Source organism: Heptranchias perlo, chromosome 1, assembly GCF_035084215.1.
Source record: "Heptranchias perlo isolate sHepPer1 chromosome 1, sHepPer1.hap1, whole genome shotgun sequence".
Taxonomy (NCBI): Eukaryota; Metazoa; Chordata; class Chondrichthyes; order Hexanchiformes; family Hexanchidae; genus Heptranchias; species Heptranchias perlo.
The window spans coordinates 145,425,068-145,448,623 of record NC_090325.1 but is presented as its reverse complement, the minus strand read 5'-3'; the positions used below and the strand labels follow the sequence as shown (position 1 = coordinate 145,448,623).

The 23,556-nt window shown below is 41.9% G+C and overlaps 1 protein-coding gene across 2 annotated transcripts in view; it reads right to left on the bottom strand.

The window, feature by feature from the left end:
• slc10a7 (solute carrier family 10 member 7) overlaps positions 1–23,556 on the bottom strand; it is a 293,348-nt gene that overhangs the window by 257,594 nt on the left and 12,198 nt on the right. Inside the window, exons 3-5 of one of the 2 annotated variants that reach the window (XM_067992308.1) lie at positions 23,350–23,486; positions 20,691–20,766; positions 8,177–8,317 (exon numbers count right to left, since the gene is read on the bottom strand). In XM_067992308.1, coding sequence (XP_067848409.1) covers positions 8,312–8,317; positions 20,691–20,766; positions 23,350–23,486 — 219 coding nt within the window. In that variant the 3' untranslated portion in view covers positions 8,177–8,311. Of the gene's footprint in view, positions 1–8,176; positions 8,318–20,690; positions 20,767–23,349; positions 23,487–23,556 lie in introns of those variants that run through there. The other variant, XM_067992302.1, reaches the window with a different exon arrangement.

Here is a 23,556-nt window from a genome sequence, read left to right as displayed (position 1 = left end):
CCAGTGGATCAATAATCACTGTCCCTTTCCGCATCTGCCTCCAGAATGTCTGTCCACCATATTGTGGATGACTGCATTGACATCATGGCCATGACGAAAACTTGGCTCACAGGTGACCCCCTTTCCCTTGCTCACCAAGCTAAATTTCCCCCAAGATTCCCCCCTGCCCTAGTCCTAAACCCATGTCCTTCTCTACTTTCTCTCCTATTTCCTTTCATGCCCTCTCTGAGCTCATCTTGTCCACGAGGCCTACATCCTGCTCTCTCGACACTAATCCCACTAAACTGCTGACCAGCCAACTTCCTTTCCTGGCCCCTATGCTACCTAACATTGCTAACAGTTCCCTCGCCTCAGGTACTCCCTTCCTTTCAAAACTGCCGTCATCACCACTTCCGCTCCCCTCCCCCTCAAACCCTCTGTCCTTGCAAACTATGGCTGCATCTCCAACCTTCCTTTCCTCTCCAAAATACTTAAAAGTGTTATCGCCTCAGTCTTCAGCTGCCTAGGTCATATGCTATGGAATTCCCTCCCTAAACCTCTCCGCCTCTCTACCCACCTTTAAGATGCTCCTTAAAACCTACCTCTTTGACCAACTGTCCTAATACCTCCTTATGTGGCACGGTGTCAAATTTTGTCTGATAACACTCCTGTGAAGCGCCTTGGGATGTTTTACTATGTTAAAGGCGCTATATAAATGCAAATTGTTGTTGTTGGTTCCAAAACCCTGCTGCCTGTATCCTAACCCTCACCAATTTCCGCTCACCCATCACCCTTGTGCTCACTGACCTACACTGGCTTCTAGTTGACCAAATTAAAATTCTCATTTTCATGTTCAAATCCCTTCATGGTCTCGCCCCTCCCAATCTCTGTAACTTCCTCCAGCCATACACCCCTCCGAGAACACTGCGTGCCTCCAACTCTGACTTCTTACACATCCCTAACTCCCTTCGCCCCACCACTGCTGGCCATGCCTACAGCCGTGTGGGCCCTAAGCTCTGCAATGCCCTCCCAAAACCTTTCCCCTTTTCCACCTCTCTCACCTCCTTCAAGACCCTTTTCTTGTGTGATTGCGCTTCCGTGAAACACCTTGCGACGTTTTCCTATGTTAAAGGTGCTATATAAATGCATGTTGTTGCTGCTGCTGATGCATCACTTTGGCTCAGTGGTAGCACTCCCGCAGAGTCAAAAAGTCGTGGATTCAAGCCCCACATCCAGCCCTTCTCCAATCAGAGCAATATCCATTTACCCTAAACCAGTCTCCTGTTGCCATAACCAACTTTAAATATCAAATTTGTTAAACACAATTTCCCATCAACAAATCTGAGCTCGCCGAGCTTGATTAATCCATGCATTTCTAAATGGCCAGTAATTTTATTCTGAATTATGGATTCTAAGAGTTTGCTGACAATGGATATTAGACTAACTATTCTATAGTTACCCAGTTTATCCTTCTCCCTTCTTAAATTGCATTTATAATGTGCAATTTAAATACAGTTGGTAGGAGGAATTTGACAATAGAAAGTCAACCTTGGATAGAAATTAAATGTACCTTTATTTTACAAGTGCCAATTGTTTTTAGTAGACACATACAAAATAAGAAGTACATTTCACAACAGAAAATTTGGAATAAAATCTGAATTTAAAACTACACTCTATTCACCCAATTAATTCCTAATTCATATAAACAGAATAGTTTATTATGAGTTTACCAATGCTACCTAATTCAGAAGCAGACACAATAATTAAACTTTAAGAGACATTAACATTAGGTCAAGGAGGTCAAGGCCATGGAGAGGGTGCAGAAGGGATTACTAAAATGATATCAGGGATGAGAAGCTTTAGTTACAAGGAGAGACTAGGAAAATTGGAGCTCTTTTCATTGGAACAAAGAAGATTGAGTTGTTCAAAATAATGAGGGGTTTTGATCAGGTAAATCAGGACATACTATTTCCACTGGTCAGTGAGATGGAAATTAGAGAGCTTAAATTTATTACCAACAGAATGAAGGTCCTAACAGAACTTGGGGTGGAAGCAGCATCCATAATTGTCCTTACAATGGAAATAGATAAATATTTGAAACAGAATTTTTTTAAGGGGTATGGGAGAAGGGCAGGGGAATGGGATTAGCTCTTTCAGAAAACCAGCACAGGAACAATAGACTGATTAAACCTTACAGCACAGAAGGAAACCAATGATTCTATGATCAATTAAGTCTATTGTATATACTTGCGAACAAGGCAACCTAGTATAAGACAACTCCCCTCCCAAAATATCCATGTCTCTTGTACAAAACAAGAGTCAAAATTACAAAGCTTCCATCTACCAAAGTTTTAACCATCATACTAGCCAATTTTCACAAATGCATTTTCTTCCTGTTCTTTCTCATTTCCACCACTGCATTCCCATCTGCTGTTGCTCCACTTCTCCAAAGCTCTGATACATAAATACTAATGCAAATTCCCTTCTAACTCCAATCTTATCTTGCGTTGCAGATTTTCAATCTCATCTCCCTGTACTGCTCTTGCTGGGCCATCTCCAATTTTAAACCTGAAGTGGGAGCTTGGACTAAAATTGGGAGCTAGAATGGAAAGCTGCCATTTAAATATCACAGTGCAGGTGGTAAAGAGGGGAATAATAGCCAAAAGGAATTGTTGACAGAAATACACTGGTGTATTGCTATTGGGACAGCCATCTTTGGCAAAATTGTTTCACTGGAGGAAAACCCGTGGGAGGATATAAATCACATTGAAGACGATTCCTGCCCTAATTTTAGTTCCAAATGGGAACATAAGTTTCTACTTTTTGATACATGAATATATACAGTAACTGCTAAACAATAATGGTTTAAATTGGCTTGTCCCATGCAAACTCATTACTGGTATTCTTTAGAAAGTGCAAGGTTCCTTGTAGCTGTTTATAATTGTATTATTTGAGATCTTCAGTTTTAAATGCACAATTGCATTGGAGAATGCAGAATACACATTCTATTCTGTTCACAATAATTCACTCTCTATTTGGGAACTTTAGGCAATTTCTGACTGAAACTATCAAACAAGATTATTTCCCCTCACCTGTTTATCTTCTTTAACTCTAGTACATGTGAACAAGGAATGTCAGAGTTCAGAAGGAAGTGAACTGAAACGTAACAATGATTTAGCATCAACATGTTGATTGACTTGTCTGTAAAAGTTAATCATCCTTTTGTGCATCATGTACTAAAATACTGATTTGAGATAGGTTTAATATTGATCACTGGCTTGGGTGCAGGAAATACAGGCAGCCAACCAAAAATAAATTAATAACTTGTATCATATAGTATCTTTAAGTAGAAAAATATTCCAAGGTATTTTATTTACAAAGAGGTTTTTTACATAAACCCGGGGGGGGGGGGATTTTCGCATGCAATATCTGGAAGTGAAATGAGCGTGTCGGACTCTGCGGTCGCAGCTTAATTGAAGCTGATAACTTTTGCTTCCGGGTTTTGCATCGCCAAGCTGTGCAGCGGGTGTACTGCGCACCCACGAGGCGATTTGAAGTCCACTATTAAGGAGGAGGAGAAAGGAGGAAATGAAGCAATGGATTCAGAGAGCGCTAAGGCCAGCACCCAGGTTCACAGATGGTTCCCTTGAAGTACTGCTGAGTGCAGTGAGGGCCAGGAGGGAAATAATTCACTCCAGTGATGGGAGGAAGAAACCTGGTTCTGCCACGAAGGCGTGGCTGGAGGTGGCTGAGGTGAGCAGCAGCAGCACTGTGCCCAGATCTTGGCTGCAGTGCAGGAAGCACTTTAGTGACCTAACCAGGTCAGGAAAAGTGAGTACAGTTGCTGATTCACCCACACTCTGTGGTGTACAACACCCCCCCCCTCCCCATCTCACTCTGTCTTGGCATGCCTACTCCATCATATCACTCCTCACACACACTTAAGTTTCAGCATCACCCATCGTTCACTTTCGACGCACGACCTCACCTCCCCAAGTATCCATCCGTCTCTGCCACTCACCCCAATCATGGTGCAGTATGATGCATCCGTCTGATAGTTACCCTCTGATGCATCTGTCTGATAGTCAGCCTCCTCCAATGCACTGCATCAGCCCAGATACTGGCACTTTGTGGGTCCTGTTACACAGTTATTTGGGTTTTCAACTGGTGAATCACAACTCACGAATGAGCACGAGCAGATATTGGTGGCAGGGGCAGCTGTGGAGAGTCCGCGTCGGACGGCCCACTCCTCTCCAAGCTCTGCTCAGCTAGACACAGATGCTAAACCCGGGGGCCATCGTTGAGAATGAGAATGAGAATGATTGACGTACAGCTGCAACTTTGCAAGGTACTGGAAAACGTGTCACGGATACTCTCCACAATAGCGGAGAGGGTGGAGGAGCCCAACTCCAACACTAGCGGATTGTTTTCCCAGGTAATAGTGAGAATGTCTACCATGAAGAGAGTGGCCGCCTCCATGGAGTTTCCAGCACAGCTCTCAAATGAGTCTATGTAGGCCATGACCATAGTCGTGCTGACTTTGGAAGCCAGCATGTCTGCCGCCTTAAACAGGATGGCAGATAACTTATCCATGGCTTTACAACGCATCACTGATCTACACCAAGCTACTATCCAGCAGTGATAGGAGTGATGTGGCGCTGGACCAGGAGAGGGATGATGGGGAATGGGGACATGGAAATAGGAACTCCACTCAAAGCGCTCCCACGTAGCAGCCATTCCCCCCCACCACCCCCCCCACAACCAGTACCCGACATGCTGCCTTCTCTCCCAATAGCCCAGTCTGGTGTAGGTGGAGCTGTCTTTGGCGGGCTCCAAAACCCAGAGCTCGTAGGCCAAAAGCATCTCAGGGCATGGATCATAGCAGCTTGCCTCTACGTCGGCTGAAGCCACAAGGAATGCACCACGTAGAAGCGGTAGGCGACGTAAGTTCAAGAAATTGTAGTTCACCAAGGTTACACACATGGGTGTTTGAAGGAGTGTTATGTTGTGAAGCTTCCTTTTTTTTTAATACTGGCACATAAAATTTATTAATTAGCACCACTTCCATATCATGCCCATTATTGCGTCTCGAGTGGTAAGTCATCCTTTCGTTTGCTTCATAATGAATGCCAATACATGGTGCGATCCATTGGGCGGATGTGCAATGGGTGTATGCATGGTTGAAGGAGCATTTTGTGTGGTGGGGGGAGGGGTTGGTGGTGGTGGTGATGGGAGCCGGATTGATTATTTCAATGTCTGTTCTTTCCTACTCTGACTAAGAGAACCTGTGAGAGATGAGGGCATCGATGGCAGCAAAGTGCATGGCTGGTCTGGCGATGGGTGCCCCATCTTCATATTTCTCCTCCTCTTCTTCAATTTTGTTGCTATCAGAGGGTGATTGTCGAGCAGCTTCGTCCTCCTCCACTTCTAAATCTCTCTGCTGTGCTATGTTGAGCAGGATGCAGCACACCACGCTGATTCTGGGCACCCTCGCTGGCGAGTACTGAGGTGCGCCTCCAGACCTATCCAGGCATCTGAAGCACATCTTCAACATGCCACTCTGGTCATGTGGCTCTGGTTGTAGCGCTCTTGTGCCTCATTGGTGGGGTTCCTCAAAGGTGTCATGAGCCAAGTTTGAAGGAGGTATCCCTAGTCTCCAATCAGCCAGCCCTTAAGTCTGTCTCCTGTTTGGAAGAGGTCTGGAATGTTGGAGTGGCGCGGTATAAACGGATCATGACAGCTGCCAGGGAATCTGGCACAAACCTGCAATAATCTCTTCTTATGGTTGCACACCATCTGTGCATTGGTGGACCAAAACTCCCCTCAGTTGATGAAAACTCCTGGTTCATTTAGTGGTCCTCTGATTGTCACCTGTATGCAATCGATTGCGCCTTGCACATATAGAAAGCCAGCCAGAGAGGCAAAACCATTTGTCCGCTCATTCTGGCTATTGCCATCGAGGGAGAAGTTCATGTAATCAGACGCCCTGGCAAACAACCCATCCATCCACACCCTGGAAATGTCAATGGTGGTGCAGTGGCAGGAGCCAGAGGCAAAGAAATTGAGGGCAGCGGTGACTTTTACTGCGATGGGCAATGAATGGCCACCAGATCCAGCAGGGAGCAGCTCTTCTTCAAGGAGGCTGCAAATGTCTGCGATCACCTGCCGGCTCAATCTGAGCCTGCGTAGGCACTGTTCTTCAGAGAGGAAGCTCAGCCTCTGCCCGTATACTCCCTCACATGGGTAGTGCCTCCTGCGGCCTCAGCCCCTCTGTTGCTGCCCTCTACTGTTCTCCACTCAGCTCCCCTCTTTGCTGTTCTCCAGATTTTTGTTGTGCACCTGCAGATCCCAACACAGCATGACTTGACTGCCGTGCATGGTAGTTTTCTTCCTCCTCAGATGTCCTCTCGAATATATCCATTGCGTCACCCATTCTGATCTTGTCAGTTTGGAAGGCTCCAAAGTTTTGCAAAAGCTGTCCCAACACAAGAACTCTCTGCCAAACATTTGCCAGAGGGAACTGAGACACCAGCTGCAATAACTGAGCTTTTATTCAAATAGGGCTATTAAAAGTTTAAATATCCACATAAACTGCAGCTCAATCTCGCCTCTGTTTCACTGGCAAGATTCAGGAGTTCCAGGAAACCCGTGATGGAGACGTTAAATTTGAAGTTGGGTGACATTCAATTTAAAATCAGCTACTTGACATCTACTAACTACATTAATTGTCCTGCTAACGACCCGCGCTTCCCCACCCCCCCCCCCCCCGGCCGGGGACGCAACCTCGGCTAGTACATTGGGATGTGCAAAGTCATGGAAGGATTTGTCAACGAGGGCAAGGATTTTAAATTCAATCCATTGAGGGAGCGGGGAATTTGTGTAGTTCAATGAGGATGCCGGTGAGGAGCAAGGAAGACTTGGTGCGTGTCAGGACACAAGTGTCAAAGTTTTGGGTAAGTTAGATTCTAAGGAGGGTGGAGATCGGGAGATTAGTAACTAGGGCATTGGAGAAATTGAGTCTAGAGCCGATGAAAGCATGGATAAGGATGATGGTGCAACAGTGAAAGTAAACGGTTTTGATCGTGGATAGGATATGGGGTTTCAACTCTGGGACTTGCACAGCCTAACTCAGCCTGACCAAGCAACAGAGAGAGGGGATAGAGTTTTATGGAAAGGGAACATGGTTTTGGTGGAGGCTGGAAACAATGATGTTCCCAATATTTACATAAACCTTAATGGGAGCATTTGAACTGGAAAACCTTCCTGTAGTTGTGCCATTTTAACATTTAAATTTTTTTTTTAAATTTGTGTTCAATCAGTTTAATACACAGGAAATGTGTTACCCTATTGGGTGAATAAAACTAAAAAATAATTTTAAGCATAATTACTTCTGGTGGTCAGAAATATCAACTAACAGGCAGGAAGGCTTAAATTCTGTCTGCAGGTAATGGTAATACCTTTACCATTACAATAAACCATTATGCTTTACAGGAAAATTTAACAAATCTGATCACAAAGGACACACCATCCCAAAGGGGACATGACCTGTCACTTACCAAATGGAGTGTAAACAGTTAACTAAGGGAACTGTGTGAGGGGTGGGCATAAGCCAATGAAAGAAAGAAATATGCTTCATTGTGGTATGACTATGATCAGCTAATTTTTCTGATTTCAAAAAATATGAATTTGGCTCTTATAAAATAGATATCATGTTATATATAACAACATTCATCTGCAAAAAGTTTATCAAAAATGTATGCATAATTCCCCTTTGTTGAAATCACCAGTCTCAAAAATTTCAATGTTCATCACCACAGCAATCATTCTTCTTGTACTTATCAGTCTGTAAATAATGCAGAGATCTTGCTATCTCTAATAACTTATGAACAACGTATAAATCAATATCCCCGACTGGCATGGTAATTCAACTAATGTTCAAAATTTCTAAGAAGGAAAGATAGTCTAGGAGTAAGAGAGATTAAACAAACAACATAGGGCAGGGGTAAATTCAAAGGCAAATTCATCTTCAATTCTAACTTTTAACACCGTATCTGTCTTCTCAGGGCTGGGCCTATCAGACCACATCTGCCTCTTAAAGAAAATCCTGGAGTACATTACACTGAAAGCTATTCCCATTTTACCTGGCACTGCAAGTTATTTAACTTTTGCTGAGGTGGTCTTTGAAAATTCTTTACTGCTTTCACATGGTCCAATTGCCGCTTGTACTCTTCTTCTGTGCCAATGAAGTAACTGATTTTATTCTAGTTGGCATGAAAGGTTTCATCGCTTCCTCTTCTATCAAATCTGGTATTGCATGTTGGTTCCATCATGCCTATGTCTTGCAAAAATTCTGCATGTCACTCCAGAAGTCTTAATCAGTCTGCAACATCTTGAGCCAATTTTATATCTACTTGTAATTTCTGTAAATTTATTATTAGAGCTGATAAAGACAATGTTATTGAAATCAAAAGCATCAACTGTCATCTGAATGCCCCACCAACACCTGTTCCTCAGGTCCTTGTTGTTTCTTGTAATATCTATGAATTCTCCTTCCCACCTTGCTTCCATCTTCATGGCATAATTGCTAACCTTCCTGAAGAAATTGCTGACCTTTCCACTTCACTTTTCTTCTCCAACTCTAATCTCAAATTATTTTGTAAAGAACCTTGCTCCATTGCTTAATTTTAGTCGACTTATGACTGACCTCGAGTTTTATTCCAACTAGGTCTGTCATACCCCTGCTTTCTAGACTCTGGTCCTGATGGTATGCCCTCCCACTGTCCATGAGACACGTGCCTCTGAATTTACCCCTGCCCTATATTGTTTGTTTAATCTCTCTTACTCCTGGACTATCTTTCCTTTTCCTTAGAAATTTCTTCATGTTTGCCATATCCCCAAGAAAAAGGATCCATACATTTCTTAAAACGTCCACGCTGCTGCCCTTACATTGTTACTTTCTAGATTTATAGAAACTGCTGTTAACACTCAATTTAATTATCCATTGTCTTAAATATTCTAGCCTATTCCATGATTGCCAATCTGATTTTAACATTGCTGTTCCACTGGTGAATTTGCTGTCTACATTATACACCTCTGGAATGCTGTTTTTGAACACTTTAGTCAATCGTCCGTTATTGCCTTGGACAACACAAAAACCTTAGACAGGATCTGGCATTGTGTTCTTCAGAGCAAATTATCATCGTATAGCCTCATACCAGAATTATGCTTATAGATATTCAGATTCCTCTCAAATTGTACTGTAGTTGATGGCTCGTCCTCTAACTCTTTTCCATTAAGTCTTGGGTTCCTCAGGGCTCTGGCTCCTCTCCCCCATTCTGCTCCCTCTTCAGATCAATGACCTCCATTCATCATCCAAAACTATATACTCACACCACCGATTCCACTCTACATTTAACAACTTTCAGATCATGTGCCCTTAGTGCACACAAACTGTAATCTTCTCTAAGTGTATCATTGCATTTTGATTTCCTTCATGCCCTTCAATAGGGTAATTAAAATCTTATTTCTTTCAATTCTTCAGAGACCGTTTCTTCATGAATTTCAGAAGTTTAATCAACAACTGCCTCCTCTTACCTTTGACAGCTCCATCCTTAGTCCTTTTCTCATCTATCAATGTCCTTGGTATCCTCTCCTCAAATGGAATATTCATATTTCCTCCACTGTTAAAGCTGCCTTCAAGAAACTTGATTTCTTTTTCTGTGCCAAACACTTATTTTCCCCCTTCAGCAGCTCATAACTCTTTATATAGTCAAAGTCCATCAATGATTCGAGTACTGCTCCCATATCTAAAGAAGTGTTTCTAATGCAATCCTCACATTCTTATTCCAAGACAAAATGCAAGATAAAGCTTCTTGTCTGATAGACTATCCTCTTATCTCTCGCCTCCAACCTCTCTCTTTCCAGTGCAATCTTTCTTGTCTCTACTTTAAATTAGAACAACTATGGTAATCATTCCTCTGAATTTTCCTCTCTCATTCTTTCCATGCTGAAAATCTCCTCATCCTCCACCGTGCATCATCACTGTGTAGAAATCAAGACACGCTGCATACTCTACTTTAACTTATTCTTTCCTAGGACCTTAAAACACTGGAACCCCTTATCTCACTCAAGCTTTCTTTCCTTCTATAATCCTTAGCATTTTGATCTACCAATTACTATTTCCCTTTTACTCTTTTCAGCCTTGGCTGTGTCTTGCACTATGAGCTTTGGCCCTTTACTTCAGTTTCTCAATTGAAAAAGAATTCTGAGAGCTTAGATGTGTTTGGGTTGTAGGCTCTTTAATGAAATCATAGTAAGTACAGCACAGGAGGAGGCAATTCAGCGCATTGTGCCTGTGCCGGCTCTTTGAAAGAGCAATCCATTTAGTTGCATTCCGCTGCTCCTTATTTATTATTCGTTCCTGGGATGTGGGCATCGCTGGCGAGGCCAGCATTTATTGCCCATCCCTAATTACCCTTGAGATGGTGGTGGTGAGCCGCCTTCTTGAACAACTGCAGTCCGTGTGGTGAAGGTTCTCCCACAGTGCTGTTGGGTAGGGAGTTCCAGGATTTTGACCCAGCGACGATGAAGGAACGGCGATATATTTCCAAGTCGGGTTGGTGTGTGACTTGGAGGGGAACGTGCAGGTGGTGTTGTTCCCATGTGCCTGCTGCTCTTGTCCTTCTAGGTGGTCGAGGTCGCGGGTTTGGGAGGAGTTGTCGAAGAAGCCTTGGCGAGTTGCTGCAATGCATCCTGTAGATGGTACACACTGCAGCCACAGTGCGCCGGTGGTGAAGGGAGTGAATGTTTGGGGTGCTGGATGGGGTGCCAATCAAGCGGGCTGCTTTGTCCTGGATGGTGTCGAACTTTTTGAGTGTTGTTGGAGCTGCACTCATCCAGGCAAGTGGAGAGTATTCCATCACACTCCTGACTTGTGCCTTGTAGATGGTGGAAAGGCTTTGGGGAGTCAGGAGGTGAGTCACTCGCCGCAGAATACCCAGCATCTGACCTGCTCTTGTAGCCACAGTATTTATGTGGCTGGTCCAGTTAAGTTTCTGGTCAATGGTGACCCCCAGGATGTTGATGGTGGGGGATTTGGCGATGGTAATGCCGTTGAATGTCAAGGGGAGGTGGTTAGACTCTCTCTTGTTGGAGATGGTCATTGCCTGGCACTTGTCTGGCTCGAATGTTACTTGCCACTTATCAGCCCAAGTCTGGATGTTGTCCAGGTCTTGCTGCATGCGGGCACGGACTGCTTCATTATCTGAGGGGTTGCGAATGGAACTGAACACTGTGCAATCATCAGCGAACATCCCCATTTCTAACCTTATGATGGAGGGAAGGTCATTGATGAAGCAGCTGAAGATGGTTGGGCCGAGGACACTGCCTTGAGGAACTCCTGCAGCAATGTCCTGCGGCTGAGATGATTGGCCTCCAACAACCACAACCATCTTCCTTTGTCCTGGGTATGACTCCAGCCACTGGAGAGTTTTCCCAGATTCCCAATTACTTCAATTTTACTAGGGCTCCTTGGTGCCACACTTGGTCAAATGCTGCCTTGATGTCAAGGGCAGTCATTCTCACCTCACCTCTGGAATTCAGCTCTTTTGTCCATGTTTGGACCAAGGCTGTAATGAGGTCTGGAGCTGAGTGGTCCTGGTGGAACAGTGAGCAGATTATTGGTGAGTAAGTGCCGTTTGATAGCACTGTCGACGACACCTTCCATCACTTTGCTAATGATTGAGAGTAGACTGATGGGGCGGTAATTGGCCGGATTGGATTTGTCCTGCTTTTTGTGGACAGGACATACCTGGGCAATTTTCCACATTGTTGGGTAGATGCCAGTGTTGTAGCTGTACTGGAACAGCTTGGCTAGAGGCGCAGCTAGTTCTGGAGCACTACAGCCGGAATGTTGTCGGGGCCCATAGCGTTTGCTCTATCCAGTGCACTCAGCCGTTTCTTGATATCACATGGAGTGAATCGAATTGGCTGAAGACTGGCTTCTGTGATGGTGGGGATATCGGGAGGAGGCCAAGATGGATCATCCACTCGGCACTTCTGTCTAAAGATGGTTGCAAATCTTCAGCCTTGTCTTTTGCACTCACATGCTGGACTCCGCCACCATTGAGGATGGGGATGTTTACAGAGCCTCCTCCTCCAGTTAGTTGTTTAATTGTCCACCATCATTCACGACTGGATGTGACAGGACTGCAGAGCTTTGATCTGATCCTTTGGTTGTGGAATCGCTTAGCTATGTCTACAGCATGTTCACCATAGCCCTGTAAAATTTTTCCTTCAAGTATTTATCCAATTCCCTTTTTAAAGTTACTGTTGAATCTGCTTCCACCACCCTTCAAGGCAGTGCATTCCAGATCATTACAACTCGCTGCATAAGCAAAATGTTGCCTCACATCGCTTCTGGCTCTTTTGCCAATCACCTTAAATCTGTGTCCTCTGGTTACCGACCCTTCTGCCACTGGAAACAGTTTCACCTTATTTACGCTGTCAAAACAGTTCATGATTTTGAACACCTCTATCAAATCTCCCCATAACCTTCTCTGTCCTAAGGAGAACAACCCCAGCTTCTCCAGTATCTCCACATAACTGAAGTCCCTCATCCTTGGCACCATTCTAGTAAATCTCTTCTGCACCCTCTCTAAGGCCTTGACAACCTTCCTAAAGTATGGTGTCCAGAATTGAACACAATACTCCAGCTGAGGTCTAACCAGTGTTTTATAAAGGTTTAGCATAACTTCCTTGCTTTTGTACTCTATGCCTCTATTAATAAAGCCAAGGATCCCATATGCTTTTTTAACAGCCTTCTCAACTTGTCCTGCCACCTTCAAAGATTTGTGTATGTGCACCCCCAGGTCTCGCTGTTCCTGCACCCCCTTTAAAATTGTACCATTTAGTTTAAATTACCTCTCCTCATTCTTCCCACCAAAATGCATCACTTCACACTTCCTTGCGTTAAATTTCATCTGCCGTGTGTCTACCCATTTTACCAGTCCATCTATGTCCTCCTGAAGTCTGTTACTATCCTTCACATTGTTTTCTACATTTCCGAGTTTCGTGTCATCTGCAAACTTTGAAATTATACCCTCATATGCAAGTCCAGGTCATTAATATATATCAAAAAGAGCAGTGGTCCTAATACTGACTTTTTTTGATTAATTCATGGGACGTGGGCGGCCAAAGCCAGCATTTATTGCCCTTGAGAAGCTGGTGGCGAGCCGCTTTCTTGAACCGCTGCAGTCCGTGTGGTGAAGGTACTCCCACAGTGATGTTACCACAGGGGAACACCACTGTATACTTGCCTCCAGTCTGAAAAACAACCGTTCACCACTACTCTCTGCTTTCTATCCCTTAGCCAATTTTGTATCCACACTGCCACTCTCCCTTTAATCCCATGGGCTTTAATTTTGCTAACAAATCTGTTATGTGGTACTTCATCAAATGCCTTTTGAGAGCCCATATACATATCAACCGCACTACCCTAATCAACCCTCTCCGTTACTTCATCAAAGAACTCAATCAGGTTGGTCAAACACGATGTTCCTTTAACAAATCCATGCTGACTTTCATTTATTAACCCCTATTTTTCCAAATGCCAACTTATTTTGTCCCGGATTATCGTCTCTAAAAGTTTCCCCACCACCGACGTTAGGCTGACTGGCCTGTCATTGTCTGGTTTATCCCCCTCCCCTTTTTTGAACAGGGGTGTAACATTTGTAATCCTCCAATCCTCCGGCATCCCCATATCCAAGGAGGATTGGAAAATTGTGGCCAGAGCCTCTACAATTTCCACCCTCAGTAACCTAGGATGCATCTCATCTGGACCGGGTGACTTTTCTACTTTGAGTACCGCCAATCTTTTAAGTACCTCCTCTTTATCTATTTTTATCCTATCCAATATCGCTACTACCTCCTCCTTTACTGCTACAATGGTAGCATTCTCTTCTCCAGTGAAGACGGATACGAAGTATTCATTTAGTGCCTCAGCCATGTCCTCTGCCTCCATGAGAAGATTTTTTGTGTCCTTAATGGGTCTCACACTACCTTTGACTATCCTTTTACTATTTATATGTTTGTAAAAGACTTTTGGGTTCCCTTTTATGTTAGCCGCTAATCTATTCTCATTCTCTCTTTTTGCCCCTCTTATTCCCTTTTTTAGATCTCCTCTGTACTTTCTGTATTCAGCCTGGTTGTCTGCTGTATTATGAACCTTACATTCATCATAAGCTTCCTTTTTCTGTTTCATTTTAATCTCTATATCTTTTGTCATCCAGGGAGCTCTAGCTTTGGAGGCCCTTCCTTTCCCCCTCATAGGGATGTGTGTACAGTGTACCCAAACCAACTACTCCTTGAAGGCCTTCCATTGTTCAATTACAGCTTTGCCTACCAATTTTTGATTCCAATCCACCTGGGCAAGATCCCTCTTTAACTCACTGAAATTTGCCCTCCTCCAGTTAAGCATTTTCACATTTGCTTGTTCCCTCTCCTTTTCCATAACTATTCTAAACCTATTGATGCTACGATCATTGTTCCTCAAATGCTCCCCCACTGAAACATGCTCCACCTGCCCATTTCATTCAACAATTTAGCAAATATCTATTTTTTCCAATTCAAAATCCCCACTGCATGCGTTCCTGATGTCTACCATGCAGGCAGATGATGAGCAACCATTTTTTCATAGTGAGAATGAAACAGAGTTTGAAATTTTAAGAAGGACATATCACCCTATTTACACACTGCTAGGAATTGCTTATAAACCTTCACCAACAGCAACTAGGAGGGCATTTGCTACACTGTTGCCCCTACCCTCACCTATATAATGATAAAATGCACATGTAACAATACAGCCAGAATATTTAAAAAGGTAATTTAAGTCATTCATTAAAGGATAATTCTGTTAAAGTATAAAACTACACTACCGTAATCTTTAATTATCAAATGATGAGTCGCAGTATGGATTTCAAAAGCTCTTAAGAGCTACTAATTTTCCCCTTTATTTTTCCAACCTGTTTTTATACAGTGTTTTTTTATTTTTTATATAAAGGTGAGATAGAGAACGAAGATCCGCAGAAACTGATCCTATCCAACAGATACAATGTACTTACTACCCGTGAGGATAAGGATAAAGACTGTTGGAAGGACAGCCAGAATGCTGACCATGGCACCCTAGAGCAGGAGGCTGTCCAAAGGGAGGAGGATGAGGCGAAGCGTGATGTGGTAGTTGAAGGGGCTTCAATAATTAGGGGGACAGATAGCATCCTTTGTAAGCAGGATCGAGAGTCTCACGTAGCATGTTACCTACCTGGTGCCAGGGTGAGGAACATCTTGAACCGGCTTGAAAGGATATTGGAGAGGGAGGGGGAGGATCCAGTCGTTGTGGTCCATGTTGGGATCAACAACATAGGAAAAGGTAGGCAAGAGGTCCAATACTGGGACAGGAAGGAACTGTACTGTTGCGACGGGCTCCACCTGAACCAGGCTGGGACCAGGTCCTAGCGAAAAGGATAAATAGGGCAGTCACAAGGACTTTATCCTAGTAAATGGGGGGGGGGGTGGGTCTCAGGTAGAAAAGGTAGTATAAATAATAATTCTAAAACAAACGAAAAGAGAGTAGAGTAATAGTCAGAAATTATGCTTTAGGCTCTACAGGTAAAGGGAAAACTAAAAGACATAAAGTAATTAATTCAGGAGAGAGAAATAAGAAATGTGAGAGAAAAACAGTACTAGAGCAGAAGGACAGGTTAGGGTGTGTGGCCCAAATAAGCGTTCCTTATACAAACAGATGGAGTACAAGTAACAAATTAAATGAATTGCAGGTGCAAATTCAACTTAGAGGGTACGACATGGTAACCGTTACTGAGACATGGCTGCAAGACTGTCAGGACTGGGAACTGAATATACCAGGTTATAAGGTCTATAGGAAGAATAGGGAAACTGGTAGAGGGGGAGGAGCAGCCTTAGTGATTAAAGATGAAATTACTTCAATGATAAGAGAGGATATAACGAGAGTTAAGCAGGTAGTGGAGACTTTATGGGTAGAATTAAGAAATAGAAAAGGATTTAAGACTGTAGTGGGAGTTGTGTATAGGCCCCCTGATAGCAGCTATGAAGTGGCAGAATGTATAAATGCAGAGATTAGACAAACATGTAGCAAAGGCAGAATGGTTTTAATGGGGGATTTTAACTTTCCTATAGATTGGGATAATCAGATGAGCTCATGTCAGAAAGGTAGCGAATTTCTTGAGTGTGTTCAGGACAGCTTTCTGCATCAATATGTCCTAGAACCAACAAGGGGGCAGGTCATATTAGATCTAATATTGAGTAATGAGCCAGATTTAGTTAACAGCCTAACGGTGTGTGAACATTCATCTAATAGCGATCATAATGTGATCGAGTTCAATGTTGTATTGGAATGAGAGAAATCCGTATCAGCTAAGATTAAGGGAAGGCCAACTTCAACGTAATGAGACAGAGACCATCCATAGTAAACTGGGCAAATCTGTTAATGGGTAAAACAACAGAAGATCAGTGGGAGGTGTTCAAAAAAGAATTTAATGTGATACAGAACCAGTTTATATCCCTAAGGAGCAAGAGGTCTACTTGCCAAAAAAAAAGCCATGGACGACAAAACATAAAACTAAAAGAAAAAGCATACAAAATTGTAAAAATAGCACAGATCCTGGTGAGTGGGAGAGATACAAAGAATAGCAAAGAGTGTCAAATCGGATAGTAAGAGCTACAAAAAGGGAGTATGAAAAGAAACTTGCAAGGGATATCAAAATCAACACAAATGTTTACAATTGTATTAGGAAAAAGAGGGTGGTCAAGAGCAATGTGGGCCTCTTAAAAACTAATAATGGTGATTCTGTGAATGAAAATAAGGAAATGGCAGACATGTTAAATAATTACTTTGCTTCAGTATTTACAGTAGAGGAAGAGGATAGCATGCTGGACACCCCAAGGAAACTAATTTTGAATCAGAGATGGGGACTCACCTTAATTAACATAAGCAAATTCTCAGGTTGGCAGGCTGTAACTAGAGGGGTGCCGCAAGGCTTGGACCTCAGCTATTTACAATCTATATTAATGACTTAGATAAAGGGACTGAGTGTAATGTATCCAAGTTTGCTGACGATACAAAGCTAGGTGGGAAAGTAAGCTGTGAGGATGACACAAAGAATCTGCAAAGGGATATAGACAGATTAAGTGAGTGGGCAAGAAGGTGGCAGATGGAGTATAATATGGGGAAATGTGAGGTTATTCACTTTGGTTGGAAGAATAGAAAAACAGAATATTTTTTAAATGGTGAGAAACTATTAAATGTTGGTGATCAGAGAGACTTGGATGTCCTCGTACAAAAAGTTAGTATGCAGGTACAGCAGGCAATTAGGAAAGCAAATGGCATGTTGGGCCTTTATTCCAAGGGGGTTGGAGTACTAGAGTAAGGAAGTCGTAGTACAGTTGTACAAGGCTTTAGTGAGACCTTACCTGGATTACTGCATACAGTTTTGGTCTCCTTATCTAAAGAAGGATATACTTGCCTTAAAGACAGTGCATTGAAGGTTCACTAGATTAATTCCTGGGATGAGAGGGTTGACCTATGAAGATATGTTGAGTATAATGGGCCTATACTCTCTGGAGTTTAGAAGAATGAGAGGTGATCTCATTAAAACATATAAAATTATGAGGGGGCTTGACAGGGTAGATGCTGAGATTGTTTCCCCTGGCTCGAGAGTCTAGAACTAGGGGGCATAATCACATGACAGAGGCGATTCAAGACTGAGATGAGGAGGAATTTCTTTGCTCAGAGGGTTATGAATCTTTGGAATTCTCTAGCCCAGAGGCCTGTGGATGCTGAGTCATTGAATATATTCAAGGCTGAGATGGATAGATTTTTGGACTCTAAGGGAACGAAGGGATATGGGGATCAGGCGGGAAATTGGAGTTGAGGTCGAAGATCAGCCATGATCTGATTGAATGGCGGAGCAGGCTGGAGAGGCCGTATGGCCTACTCCTGCTCCTATTTCTTATGTTCTTATCAGTAATGAAGAAAATAATGGCACTGAAGAGTGACAAATCCCCAGGACCAGATGGTTTCCATGCCAGGGTTTTAAAGGAAGTAGGTGAGAACATTGCAGATGCCCTGACTATAATCTTCCAAAGTTCTTGATTCAGGAAACATTCCTTTAGATTGGAAAATTGCACCTGTCACTCCACTATTTAAGAAAGGTGAGAGGGGGAAACCAGGGAATTATAGACCAGTTAGCCTAACATCTGTTGTCAGAAAATTACTAGAGTCTATAATTAAGGATAGAGTGACTGAACACCTTGAAAATTTTCATCTTATCAGAGAGAGCCAGCATGAATTTGTAAAGGATAGGTCGTGCCTGACGAACCTGACTGAATTTTTGAAGAGGTGACTAAAGTATGGGGAATGTCTATGAATGTTGTTTATATGGATTTCTAGAAGGCATTTGATAAAGTCCCTCATAAGAGACTATTAGCTAAAGTTGAAGTTCATGGAATTGAGGGCAAATTATTGACCTGGTTAGGAAATAGGCTGAGCGGCAGAAGACAGAGAGTAGGGATAATGGGCAGGTACTCAAATTGGCAAGATGTGACTAGTGGTGTCCCACAGGGATCTGTGTTGGGGCCTCAACTATTCACTGTATTTACTAACGACTTAGATGACAGTATAGAGAGCCACATATCCAAGTTTGCCGATGACACAAAGATGGGCAGCATCGTAAGCAGCGTAGATGGAAGCATAAAATTACTGAGAGATAGTAATAGATTAAGTGGATGGGCAAAACTGTGGCAAATGGATTTCAATGTAGGCAAGTGTAAGGTCATCCACTTTGGACCTAAAAAGGATAGATCAGAGTATTTTCTAAATGGTGAAAAGCTCGAAACAGTGGAGGTCCAAAGAGACTTAGGGGTCCATGTACATAGATCATTGAAGTGTCATGAACAAGTACAGAAAATAATCAAAAGGTCTAATGGAATGCTGGCTTTTATAGCTAAAGGACTAGAATACAAAGGGGTAGAAGTTATGCTACTGCTATACAAAGTCCTGGTTGGACCACTCCTGGAGTAATGTGTTCAGTTCTGGGCATCGCACCTTAGGAAGGATATATTGGCCTTGGAGGGAGTGCAGCATAGCTTTACTAGAATGATATCTGGACTCCAAGGGATAAATTACAAGGTTAGATTACACAAACTAGGGTTGTATTCCCTGCAATTTACAAGATTGAGGGGTGATTTGATCGAAGCTTTCAAGATATTAAGGGGAACTGATAGAGAGAAACTATCTACCCTATTTACGTTGGTTGGGAAGTCTAGGACTAGGGGACAGAGCCTAAAAATTAGAGACAGAACTTTCAGGAGTGAAGTTAGGAAACACTTCTACATGCAGAGTGGTAGAAGTTTGGAACTCTCTTCCACAAACGGCAGTTGATGCTAGTTTAATTGTTAATTTTAAATCTGAGATTGATAGATTTTTGTTAACCAAGGGATATGGGGCTAAGGCGGGTATATGGAGTTAGGTCACAGATCAGCCGTGATCTCATTGAATGATGGAACAGGCTCGAGGGGCCAAATGGCCTACTCTTGTTCCTATGTACTTCTTTATATAAATGGCATTATTCTGTCTGTATAGCTAAATGCACAATTTCTCTCCTGTTTGCTACCGTAAGCAATATAGTTGCACAAGACATGACTTAATGAAAACGATCGTTTTGTGGATTTCCAGCAAAAACAAAGTCAGTGATGGTGCCACCATTCTGACTGGCAAAGCCCTTTATCTCCTAATGTACTACAACTGAAGTGATTCTAGAAGCATTTATCCACACAATAGTTCCTCTCATTAATGGTTTAAAACTAGCTAAAAAATAAATAAAAAGTTAAAAACTGTGTGCACCAGCGCACTGCATTCATATGCATGTTCTGTAGGTGTGCAGCCATTGGAGAATGCCCAGTTTTAAAAGGAAATTATTCATCCAGCTTGAACCCATTGGAGACTGGAACAATGGTATAAGCAATTGCTCTTCAAACTACTTTCATAACATTAGTTACAAAATGCACCAGAGAGGGGCCAGGTTCGAACCTGGTCTCTGACGAGTTAGCTGATTTCAGCGCGGGCAGCAGTAATTTCACCACAATTGGCCTCAACAGCCCTGAACTACGAAGGGGAAAAAAAAATCAGTCGGACTTCCCACTTCTGATCACTATTCGCTTATCCTTTGTTGGAAAGCGCTGATGAGTGAATAGGCTGGTTGTTCCCAAGTTTAAATAGCTTGCACAACTCACACATGAAGAAAGGCTATTTATGGACAACCAGTAGTCATGGAAGTATTTCCCATGAGCTTAGGATAGAGGAGAAATTTTAAAGGATTGGGGAAAAAGAGAAATTGATTCATTTGTTACACAGGTAGCAGAAGATCAACTGAAGGCAATTGCCATTTTGTTTGACCCTCGTTTTCTTCCTCCTGCTGGTGATACCACCTTAGCTTAAAACAAGCCATTTTAACCTGGAAGTCAAAACCACAAGTAAAAAGAGCCAATTTCAAAAATCGCCCTGTATTATAAACATAGTACTAGACACAAGTGAAACAAAAAAACATTCAAAGAAATTTATTCACTTCTAGTGAACTAGTCTCTAATATTTAAATAATGACCAAAACATAAATCACACCCACCTCATTTCCACCAACTGCTTTGGTTAGGATTACAGCAGATGACACAGGAGGAGGCATACAGCCAACAGTCTGCAAACTAAAACATAAGCCCAAAACAACCTTAGAACTGTGGTATTTTCCATATTGTGCTAAATAACAAAACATTTACCTATTTTGTATTGTTTATACCAGTCCATCAGTTTTGTGTTGCACCAACTTAACCCCTTAAAGCTCTAGTAGCATTTTATACCCATTCTGTAAACATCTAAGTACAATACTAGAATTTTCTTCAGTGACTTATGGCTTAAAACACATTTTACATAGTTAGTATGTACTCATTGCTATCTGCTTATATATCAGAAATTCCTGCTTGATATTATAAACTGATATGGAATAAAATAGGTGTCTTCCTCATATTACAAATCCATTACACTTTACAATATTTATTGACTATCCCATTATAGAGTGTTGGGCAGGGATTTGAAGTTCAAAATCTGTGACCAAGATTTAGAGCAGTCAGCAACCTGATGTAATGCACTTTCAATAAGAAAAGATATGCCAAACAAGTCCTAAAATTTTTTTTTTAAAAAAAATATATATATATATATATAAAGACTTTAACAATGAACTAGCCAGCGGGATATGGTAATTGGTGCCCCCCACCCACAAAGTGAACTATTATGGCTTTGCACAGCTCAAGAGGTTAAACCTGTGTACTGTTTATAAACAGTTTCAAATTCAGTAAAATACCTATTTCTAAAATTTGTACTACAAGCAGATTGCAAAGGTATCAATTAAAAAATGCAAAGGACATCTGTCCCAGTTACAAATTCATATTGGTGCCTGAGGCTTCTGGTGAATGTTAACTTCGGACTGGACATTGTCCTTCTGGGCCTTGCAAAGAACAGGCAAATGGTATTTTGGCCTTTCTTGTCTTTCCTCAATATGTACTATTTTATAATATTTTTCTTCAATACAAAAGTAATAAGGCACAAACTGAAATTAGGTAACGATAGTTTCCAAATATCTCTTCTGGGTCCCGAGTTCAATTTGTTTACATATTTGGTGCCTTAGTATGATGCAGTCAGAGAGAACTACAACAAGAAAGATCCAACGATGGTCATACCCAAAGCAACCTATCTTTCTCTCTCAGATGTGTATCATCTGACTATGCATTTCCAGCACTTTAACTTTGATTTCCAAAATTTACATTTTTCTTTTAAATCAGAACTATAAAAAAGGCTGATGTTTCATGTGATTACTGAAGGTACAGAAAGACTTGGGGAAAATTGTACTGGGATATCAACAGGGGGCAGCCAATGCATTTGAACTTCTATGTATAATAGACAGAGCTTCAGTTGACAGCACTGTTCCATTACACAAGAAAATCGCTATGTGATGCATCGTCTGTACGGCCTTTTTGAACTCCTTCAGAATGTTGTGTTGCAGCATAGTAACTCTTATGCGCCTGGCATAAACACAGAAGACTGGTTTGAGCACTAGCAACCCTTCCACTACTGCTCCAGTCATAATCTTTTAGAGTACCGACAGCTACCCACACCTCTTCAATGTTGGAGACAGTGGACTCTGGCATGGAGTAGGAAATCTTCATTGATGAGACCAAAAGCAATAAATCATTTTTTTCCAAAGTCAAACATAACTACAATATTCCATCACAGGATGGTTATAGATTTCATATAATATTGAAGTTCCTAACAGCAACAAACGGTGCTGTGCTTTCCTGAGGACACAGAATTTTCACCGCTTGTTTATCCTGACATAAATCAGATATGATTGCTCGGCCACAGAGTAGAATGTCTGTACCTGAAAAGTTTGGGACCTTTATAGAGCAAAGCTGGATCGACAACAGGACAGTTCATCTTTCTCAACGTTACTGCCTTTCCTTCTTAGCATTAAAGATGATACTCATTTGTCACCCATTATCCATATATACCTACAGTAATTTAGTCAGCACTTGAATTCCAGATAGGGAACTAGCCTTCATTTTGTAGAGTAATAAGCAATGTTTTATGTTTTAATTGAGATCAAGTTATATTAAAAAAATTGAAATTCAGTAATAACGTAGCTCTTGTGCGTTTGCATTCTTAACTTGAGCCCAAATGAGCTACTTCAGAGATCTCCAGTCCCCAGAGATATATACAAATGCACAATGCTAAGTCTTGTTTTAGAATACATACGTCAATGTCCCAGGGGGTGGGGCTGGTATTTCTCAATGATTCCAATATGAAACAGCGTTTTGTGCTAAATAAGTTCAATACTTTTATTTATAAATTTATTTTATTTACTTCTAACCAAATATGCAAGAACTCAACCCCACAAGACTAAACTCTATCCTACTACAAGGAATCAAGTGTGAGTAGGAGATATGCAATATTGCTTTTGTCAGTATTGTACTCTTGTCGCCCCCATTTCTAATGTTTTATCAAATTTACTTTTTTGTGTTTTTGGGGGGTGAAGTCAGGAAGGAAATATTGGAAGAACCTTCATGGCAGACTACCAGTCATGTACTTAAAAACGTATACAAGTAGTAATCACTGGATTTCTAACCCAAAAGCTTTCTAACCCAAAGCTTTTGGGTTAGAAAATCCCACATCTCAAATAAACAAACTAAAATTGCCTATACGTCAAGTATTTTAGAAACTTTAGGGAAAAAACTTACCCTTTTAAAAGCCATGGGTTTATAGATGTCAGAGCTAATAATTTAAGAAAAAACCAAATAGCAGTAGGAAAAAATCCAAGAGTAAAGATCTGTACAAACACGTGAAGTTTTACATGCATCAATGCACTCGTCAGCTCCTGAAACGTAAGGGAGAAAAAAGTGGATCAATTTTTAAAATAACAGCAGAAGCTTGCAGAAAAGCTGGAA